The sequence below is a fragment of the Pollicipes pollicipes genome, unplaced genomic scaffold, assembly GCF_011947565.3.
Source record: "Pollicipes pollicipes isolate AB1234 unplaced genomic scaffold, Ppol_2.1 Scaffold_4295;HRSCAF=5057_pilon_pilon_pilon, whole genome shotgun sequence".
Lineage (NCBI taxonomy): Eukaryota > Metazoa > Arthropoda > Thecostraca > Pollicipedomorpha > Pollicipedidae > Pollicipes > Pollicipes pollicipes.
Genome location: NW_023596461.1, coordinates 8172167 through 8181757, shown reverse-complemented (window position 1 = coordinate 8181757; position 9591 = coordinate 8172167). Strand labels below are relative to the sequence as shown.

Genomic DNA, 9591 nt, shown 5'->3' with positions numbered 1-9591 from the left:
TGAACGGCAAATCGTGAACCATTGGATCTCAAATTTTGACACAACTCTCCAACACTTGTGTGGATAAATTCGCTATGGAGGTTGAGCACTTACCAGATCCCATACACCCAGCTGGACCAGGCAGCGGACCAGTCCAGTGCGTGATCATTCCTCGGCGAGAGCATCTGCTTCGCGATCATGGTTTCGCCACAGCGGCATACTGATGGTTTGACCTCGCAGTGGTGACTGCACATGCGAGACGACAGAATGGGATCACCTCGATATTTTGCGCGGATGACCAGGGGCAATCGCAGCCGGCTCACTAGATGACCAGACTCAATCGCAGTCGGCTCACGCGAAAATCGGCAAGTCCAGCAGAAATGCCGAATGGCAGCGCCACCTATACGAAGAACTATATAAGTGACACTTCTTTGTCGCGTCGCTAGGTGCCAGCACAACCCCTTACCTTTATTTCGGTCCAAAAATAATCGCACCTGGGTATCATGTTCAGCAGGGATGAAAATGCATACCTTAGGCCCATGGGCAGGGGAAACAGATCCCTGTCATTTGCTACATTAGTCTAGACACATCTGTGAGCAGCCTGTTTAAGCGTTCTGCCGCCAAAAGCCGACGCCGGTTAATGGCCGCCGCCCCACGTCCGCCCCGAAAGGGAAACCCACTTTGCACCTCCAGTCGGGCCCGTCGTCGCCAACGTACGCCGGTCGGGAGTTCTCGAGACGTGTCAGCGGCAGACGCACCATGGAGCTGGACGAAGAACGCCAGGGTTTCTTCCGGCCGTTCAGCCAGGGCGTGTTCCGCGGTCTCCGTGCCGACCAGTGGGCCAGCTTCTGCAGCCTCAGCTCCGACGAACAGCGCATCGGCTTCGTCTACGACCTGCCGGAAGTGCGACAGGTGGCGTTGGCCGAGGTATTCAAGGAGAAGGACGAGGCTGAAGCGAAGAAGAAGAAGGATGAGGGCAACGCGGCGTTCCTGGCGGGGGACTATCCGGCCGCCATGCGCTGCTACAGTCGGGCTATGGCCGTGGCGCCCTTCAAAGAAGGTGAGCGGTCACCCTGCCAGAACGTAGTGCATGCGATCGACTACCTGACAGATAAATCTACCTAGATGATAAGCGCAGGGCCCTGGACCGAATTGCTATCCAAATTGCCGCGACACTGGCATACAACAGTGACCCATGCGCGAGTGCGATGCGAAAGATATCAGGTGGCAGGTCCATCAGAGGCAGCACAAAGGCGTTTGACCCCATTGGTATGTTAGCGGTAGCAGCATACAGCTCCAGGATATTACGAATGATCTCTAGGGTTATGACTGCCGCGCCCGTAGAGCTGTTCTGCAGATGGCGCTAAGCCCCGTGAAGCCCACGCCGCTGGCACGTGCGGCTGCGCGTGGCTGATGATCCCTCCCTTGTGCAGACGGCACCAGCGAGCTGGTGGCGGTGTGCGCCGCCAACAGGTCGGCCTGCCTCTTCCACGCCGGCCGGCACGCGCGCTGCCTGGCCGACGTCGAGCTGGCCCTGCAGTCGGGGTACCCGGTTGCCCTGCGGTTCAAGGTGCTGGACAGGTGAGGCCTCCGTCCGCCGCGCCCCCGCTCCCCTGCCGTAGCGGCCGTGGCCTCGAGGCGGCTCCGGCCCGGCTGGCGAGGTGTCCCCACAGCCGTCGGTGGCGGATTGGACCGGTTCTGCATGGAAGACGGGGAACGTTGGAAAGGCTCAGTATAGTTAATGATAGCTCAGCGTATGCGCTAAGAAAAAGTTGTATGTGTTGGTGTTTCAGCAAAAGTTAGCAAACAGTTAAAAGTTGGTAAAAATTGCATGCTCTGCTTTCAGGAGAGCCCGCAGTCTGATGGCACTGAAACGCTTCAGCGAAGCCAAAACAGCATTCCAGAGCGTCATTAAAGCTCTGGACGACGCCAATCTGGAGGCAGGCAAACACTTACATTGGCAGAAGGAAATACAGAAGATGCTAGTACTGTTCGACACGGCTAAATACACGGATGCACGTAAGTCAAAGTAATTGTATGTATTAGGTAGGTTCTTTTCCTCAAATTGATCAGATAAGATAAGATAGGTGTGACGTAGTTTTTTAAAAGCCCGCTTAGGAACCAATCAGCCAGACATGACGGAGTAAAATGCTAGATATATGGCGCAGTGCAGTTCCATTACCTGACATAAAGTTTTTGTGTATCTTAAACAAATTGCACCAGTCAAATTTGTCACGCATACTGAACGCGTTATAAACCATTTTAAATGGATCAAGCATAGCAAGTGAAAAAATACAATATCGAACAGAAACTAACACAAAAATGAAACGATGCATCTTGCTCGCGACCGTTTTAAATTAAGAACCACGCGTATGAATTTTCTAAGCCATTTTAACTCATCTTCCTTGCCCCGCTCCAGCGGCCAAGCCTCAGTCCTGGCTGCCGCCGCTGCCTCCGTTGACGTCCGGAGCGAACCCGGACTATCCGTCCGCCTCGAAAAAGGTATATGTCAAGACTATAAACGCGTCGTGTAGGACGTGACGGATGTTTTAGAAGTTAAGTCCATGTTGTTTGATAATCATCCATTTCTAAGCATTATCAGTGCACAAAGTCACGACTGCTGCATCAGCGATGTCAACAAAAGGCTTCATTTTACCTGTCAGCAAGCATTACCTGAGGGATCCAGGAGAGATCCGTGAAAATGAACACGAAAACAGTCGATACATGAGAGACGGAACTAGCGATGCCGCACAGACTCGTCGCTTTGTGAGCACTGCAGCTCTTAACTCCCAGTCCCCTTCCGATTAGCTGCCCACTGCCTCCCCGTTTTTCACGTTTCTCCGTCCCCAGCCAATCCGTCCCTCTCCCATGTTGTGAGTTTGCGCCGGCAGGTGGCGTTCAGCTCGACATCGACGGAGGGCCGGTTCGCCGTGAGCAGCCAGCCCGTGGCCGTGGGTGACGTGCTGGTGGTGGAGCGGCCGTTCGCGGCCGTGCTCCGGCCAGAGAAACACGGCACGCACTGTATCCACTGCCAGACCAGGTCAGAGCGACTGCAGCTGCCCACAGACACGCCGATGGTCACTCGGCGGCGTTTTAAGTGAAGCAGGTCCTGGCATCTGCCAACAGATTTAGATGAGATGCTTGCGGTCACCACGCTATTGAGACGAAGACACAAACCCGAGAACAAATATTGCGAGCAGCACACGTTCAACGTTGGTGATATATGCAGACACTGATTTTGAGTGCATTTGCAAAGACAGTTAAGACTGCTTTCTGTTTGCGTAGTGACTTCGGATATGTGACTTTGCCTTGCCGTGTTGCATCCCAACTGTCGGAGTCTGCGCACCACACATTGGCGGTGAATTGGCCACACTTACGGCTCCGCCCACCGTGACTGTGCCTGTCCCTCCGTCGCCATGGCCCTGGACCTGTGCCCCTCCTCCGACCATGACGCGCTGCCGCTGTCCCGTCAGGATCCGGGACTGCGTGCCCTGCACTGGGTGCGCCGGCGTGTTGTTCTGCTCGCTCTCGTGCCGCACGGCCGCGCTCGACACCTACCACCGGTTCGAGTGCCGCATCCTGGACCTGCTGTACGCCTCGGGCATGAGCGTGACCTGCATGCTCTCGCTGCGGCTGGTGAGCCGGCTGCGGCTGCAGCAGCTGCTGGAGGCGCGGCCGCGGCTCGACCGGCCGGCGGAGCGCTACGACCCGGACGACTACGGGAATATCCACCGGCTGGTCAGCCACGCCGAGGGCAGGACGGCGGAGGCCGTGTTCCCGCTGGCATTGATGGCCGCCTTCATGCTGCGCTGCCTCGAGTTCCAGAACTACTTCGGGCCAGGTGGGCGTCACCCAGTCGTCGAGTCGCGTGTAGTGCGGGGTGGTCACCGGAAGAGGGTGGGGTCTGCTGGGGGTGAAGAGACAGCAGGCGCCATCTTGCGAGGAGGTGGTGTGGAGCCACACTGGATAAAGTGACTGTGGAAATCGTTATTCGTTTGACTCCAGGGTCGAGTTCTTATTGGCCAAGCACCTTCCGAGTTGCACCTATGACGGCGCAAGTGCCTACGCCATACACAAGCGCCTATCCTCCGAGACGTAGAGACTGCTATGGCACACTTACCTCTGACGTCATAGGTGGAAAGTTGTGGACAGCTGTCGGTAATGGGGAGCGCGGACCTGGTGGTCGCTTTTGTGCCACTTCCTTTAGTTGATTCGTCGACGCAAGGGTATCAATATCCCGTGTTGTCCTCTCATTATTGGTGTCCATGGATCTTTGACTATTAGACATCACGTTCAGACGCATGCTTCTCCCGTAAACCCACCATGCACGCGCCGTCACTGAAGCGCACGTGTCGTGTCAGAGGTGGACATCACGAGCCTGGACGACACGCGGCGCTACGTGGGCGCTCTGCTGCTGCACCACATCCAGCTGGTGCCCTACAACGCGCACGAGGTGGCCGAGCTGCAGATGAAGGGCTTCAACAACATCGACGACTCTCAGAGCCAGTTCCTCGGCGCGGCAGTGTACCCGACACTGGCGCTGTTCAACCACTCGTGCGACCCGGGGATCGTGCGGTCAGTGGGTCATTCAGCGCTCTTGTCATTGCCGTTTGGCGTGACAACCTAGCACCTCCCGACGCCTTTCGCTTCCGGCGACGTCCCAGGGAGAGGCTGAAGTTCCTCCCCATACTCTCTTGATGATTTCGGGTATAATCATTGAGGCGTAAAAAATCAAACGACGATCAGCAGACCAGGTCCATCTCAGCTAGAACTCAATGGATTGGCATTTTTCACGCGACTGGTGTCACAGGCCAAGAAAAATGTCTAAAAACTCGCCAGGGACATTTAAACAGCTTCAGGCTTTTTTAGCGTTCTCTTTATCAAAGGGAACGTTCCGCATTTGAAAATGCTTAAGCAATCATCGGACATGATAAGGTGAGTTCACTAATATCTTTTCGTATAATTTTAGGTGGACAAGACTACTCTAGACAAACAATTTTCTGTTCAGTGAATATGTTCCTCTGTACGTCATTGCTTGATTACGTCATGGTGCATTGCACAACATTGATTGGCCGCCGCTATATCTGGAAATCGTGCTCACAGACGCTAGATATGAACGACTCGGCAGTTATATTTTTGTTGACATTGATCGCCGCATGGCTTATGGAATGGTAGAATTTCAGTGACGCTATCATGGCGTCATGGATGCCTGGATGACCTTAAAATACCCCCCCCCCCCCCTCATGACGCTCACATGACGTGCAATAGCTATAGGCTTTGAGATGTGCAGCTGCTCCGATTAAGTTATCATTAATGGGCGCAACAAATGGAATCAGATCGACGCCTAGAAAAATGTATCCACGTGACCTATCATAGGGTGAAATCTTTATTATTCGATGCCATCTTGCAGTGTGATTGACCCCGAATAGCATACTGTCAAGCAAATCTACCATTCACATCGAAATAAGCAAGGAAACCGCGAGTTACAACATGTAGAGACACAGATCATCATGAGAGCCTTCTCTGATGACGCTACAACTGAGCATCCTGACCAGACAAGAGAAACGATTCTCCTTAAGCTATGTTAAACTGCCACCTGTCTCTGAGGAGTTTGCGAATCCACTTGCCCACGGCTCGTAAGTCACACCCGGAACCTTTAAGTGGACTGCCTCTGGGCTGTCATGCCGGCGCAGGTTAAGCACATAACTCTGTTTTTTCAGATATTTCAGCGGAACGACTGTCATAGTTCGGGCAATAAAGAATATCAGCAAAGGCGAGATGATCGCCGAGAACTACGGCCCCATTTTTACGCAGAAGACGTTGAGGGAGAGACTTCAGGTAAAGAGGCCCTATCGCCGATCATCTTGGCGAAGCTGGTGGCGCAGTCGTACGTGTTGCAGCCCGTTCAGCGATCTGTGGATTTTTCTGTTCGTCCGTTATGAACACAGTGAGCTGTTCCTTCGAAGAATATTTGCGGTCGAGAGTGCCTGCAATCGACGGCGATGAAATTGATCTGGGTCCGAACTGTTCTCACTGATACCTTGAACTGTCTTAGCATTATTTCATCGGAGTTTATGCATGTGTCGTTTCAATGAAAATTTTGGCAAAATAGCAGTGTATTGGTGTTTTGGCAGAGACCTTGGTCGAAATAATTATGGTGCAAGGAACTGACGGGCATCAAACCGTTTTTAACCCCCGAAGCCACACCGACAAAACTTGCGTCTAAAAACTGGGCCGTGTTTGCTTTACGTGTCCCGTTGACAGCGCAGTCTGGAACGGATAGAAAGATCTGATAAGGGTTTGGCCATAAAGACCGTGTACGCTATGGTTGTCACGCATGTTGTGTGCAGCGTGATAAGTTTTTAGAACTGGACACTGGACGCTATCTTTTGAGCTAATTAGGTCAGAGCTCTTTCGGCTGTGATTGGCCATATCAGAGCTGTGGCGTTAAGGAGAGAGTTTAGCGGTGGAACATGGCGGGTCGTCACGGCCACCGCTGCCTACTGCGGGCTGAGGTCCAACTGCTGGGCGTGTTCAGCTGCTCGGCCGGGACTGCCGTGAGGACGGGACCCTGGGACTCCTGTCAAGACGGGACTTCGGGACTCCCGTCAGGACGGGACTCCGGGACTCCTGTCAGCTGTTCGGCCGGGACTCCATCAGAATAGTCGGTTATTAGAATGGTGGTGGGTTCCAATGATTGGGAATGAAGCGGAGGGGGGGGGGGGGGGTGATAGGTGCAGGTCGAATCGGACGCCGTCCTAACTGACACGCGTACATCTTGCAGTATCTTCGCGAACGTTATGAGTTTGAATGCAAATGCAAGCCGTGTACGGAGCTCTGGCCAACGTTTGCTGAAATGGACAATTCCATGTGGAAGTTTAAATGTCAAACTTGCAAGGTAAGACGGCATTGTAGGTTTAAGTGTGTCATCGTCCATACCTCAGTTAGCACTTTTTGCAACCGTGCTTCATTCGGGTAGCGCGAAGGATAATGATTGGTTGTAAAGCGTCTTTGAAGCGTCCCTGATAATGGCTGGTTGTAAAGCGTCTTTGACCAATGCCCATTCGGTGCCCTTAAGCATCTTGCAACATGACTAATAATGTGACAATGCTCCCAAGTGACATTGTGCAACGATTACTTCAATTACCGAGGAATAATGTTATGTGTCATCTCTGTCATCTCTGAGCGTTCGTGTGCAGTTCTTGTTCTCTTTACCAACAAAGTGCTAGTGTTGAATTCGGCTACAATCGGCGCAGGGTCAAATCATGCCCTTGTTTGTTTCAGCACCGTGAATCCCGGGACGAAATCAACGCCATTATACGGGGCTTATGGGCATTAAAACTAAGCACAGAATGTTTCAAAACAACTGAGCCATTTGTAACCCACACTGCCGTCCCCACGTCCCCCGTGAAGCCCTTCGTTGCCGCTGTGTGACGTGCTCGTCTGCCGTGACAGAGCGCGCTGCCCGTGTCGACGGAGACGCTGTCGCCGTTGTTCACCTGCTCTAGCTGCGGACACGAGACGAACATCATGAAGGCGCTGAAGGTGTTGCAGGACACCGAGGCCACCTTCAAGGCTGGTGAGCGGGCGCCACGGGCGGTGCCCCACTCGTGGTCCGGCCTGACCGTGTGATACCCGTCCCTCGAATAGAGTCGAGAGAGCCGCCGCAGGCATCTTATGTCAGAGCTGACATATATTTACACTTGACATATATTGATACCTTGCATATAATGACGCATAACATAAATCAGCATCTAACATGTATCGATACTTTACGTATATCGACACCTTACAAATATCCAGGCGTAGCACGCAACGAGACAAGACATACCAAGATCTAGGAGTATCGGGACGCATGCAATACAGCTCTGTATTATAAGTGTATATGTCTTTGCGTATGTATCTGGGTATACCGAGATACATACAATGCAGCTCTACCGTATGCGTGCACACAGCACAGCTCCATCGTACCGTACGATATAGCCACGAACTCATGAGCTGTGTGGTGCGCGTCACCAAGCATCCGTGCCGTCTGCCGAGTCTGTGGTCTGCACCAGCAGGCGCTCGTGACCTCCCATCGGCTCTATTTTGTGTCACGAGGTCTCCGTGATCTGTCAGGCGCGTGGCTTGTGTCGCCAGGTATGCGAGACCTGGAGACCGGGGACCTGAACCGCGGTATGGAGAAGCTGAAGGACAACCTGACCAGGCTGGATGAGTGTCTGTACCCACCCTTCAGGGACTATCACCTCTGTCAGCAGGCTGTCAGGAAGGTTATGCTAACGCTCGGCAACAAATATGTGGCCGAGAGGAAGGCGTAGAGCCAGTCGAAGTTTCTTCACATCGAACGTGTGATTTTGTGTTTTTTAGTAATGTTTCCCGGCAAGATGTTTCACCCCCGTTTTCTAAGCGTGGTTTATCCAGAAATATTTGACTTCGCGCGTTATAAAACGCCGGGCAAATTTGCTGCTTGGATGTTCTTCTGCAAATATCCGTTCTCGTGGTGAATAAACCGATAAAATGTGATCGTCTGCTACCTGTCCTGACTGGTATTGAATGACTGTTCAGCAAAAGTTAGCAGGATGCGTTTTTAGGAATGATCTGGACCCACATTGAAGACCTGTCTTGTTTTGTAAATGGCAAATCCCGACACTACTGTACCACTTAGAGAAAACGGGATGTTTACCTCAATTCTACGCCCGGTTTGAATAATTTCGCGGCTCCGAAGTTTGAATCACTTCGCCAGATCAAACGATGGCTTCTCTCGCTAAACCTGATCCGGAAGTTTCACCGCTTACTGATGAACCGTGGGCGCGTATAAAAACCTCGCTGGTTTCGTCTCTTGTCACTTTTTGCTCGCATACTTGTAGACATTGAGGGCCTCAGATAGAGGACGCGACCGATATAAACTGAACTGAACTGCCTTTCCGGGCCATTAAGTACTTCACTTTTTCCACTGGCCGTTGACTCGGTCATTCACTTTCCACGCGACTCGTACTGGGGCCCGGCGTTCGTCGCCAGCAATAGGAGGCTGCCAAGCCCCACACAGGTGCTCCGTCAAGCATCAGCGTAGACCACAACGCTGGGCCGCAGGAGGATTCATTGTCGGATCGCGGTGACTATCCTCAGGCTCGATCACACGAGCACATTTTCGCATTCGGTTTGCTGACAGTTATCCACGAGGTGACTTTCAGGTTTCGGCTCGTTGCAACGTTCGTCGGCATCGGCTTCATTAGCTTCATGTGAAGTTCTGAAGCCATTCTATTTTGTCTACGGACGGATCGGTGGTCGACCTGCTATACTTCTGGCTGTGACGCGCAGCTGTGACAGTAGATGTGCGCATGTACGCACATTCAGCCCGCGCACTTGTTATGTTCCGGGCCATTCAATGTAGCCAGAGGCGATGAGCCTATGCCTCAGACATCCAGTCACGTTTCCCGCCACGGATCAAGCGGGCAACGCTCCGCTAAGCTTGCGGCTTTGCTGGATCGACCCAAACCCGAAGACAGGCAGCGTACCCGAATACCATTTGCATGTCATTGAACGGAAAGATGATTTTCCTGCTGACAAGCAACAGGACCCGTGCACTCCGCATCATTTAGCGTGGAGCGAGTC

The 9591-nt window shown here is 52.8% G+C and overlaps 1 protein-coding gene across 1 annotated transcript; it reads left to right on the top strand.

Annotated features, from left to right (window-relative positions):
* The first annotated feature begins 716 nt into the window (after positions 1-716).
* Positions 717-8487, top strand: LOC119096788 (SET and MYND domain-containing protein 4). Its single transcript, XM_037219719.1, has 11 exons — positions 717-1039; positions 1413-1560; positions 1826-1998; positions 2399-2481; positions 2871-3019; positions 3453-3820; positions 4341-4554; positions 5700-5817; positions 6764-6877; positions 7435-7558; positions 8119-8487. The coding sequence occupies exons 1-11, from the start codon at positions 739-741 to the stop codon at positions 8295-8297; spliced, it is 1971 nt and encodes a 656-aa protein (XP_037075614.1). The 5' UTR covers positions 717-738; the 3' UTR covers positions 8298-8487.
* The last annotated feature ends 1104 nt before the right edge of the window (positions 8488-9591 follow it).

Coding starts and splice junctions, on each gene's coding strand:
- LOC119096788 (XM_037219719.1), top strand. CDS start 739: ATGGAGCTGGACGAAGAACGCCAGGGTTTCTTCCGGCCGTTCAGCCAG. Junction 1,561..1,825: donor CGGTTCAAGGTGCTGGACAG/GTGAGGCCTCCG, acceptor CTCTGCTTTCAG/GAGAGCCCGCAGTCTGATGG. Junction 3,821..4,340: donor CCAGAACTACTTCGGGCCAG/GTGGGCGTCACC, acceptor GTGTCGTGTCAG/AGGTGGACATCACGAGCCTG.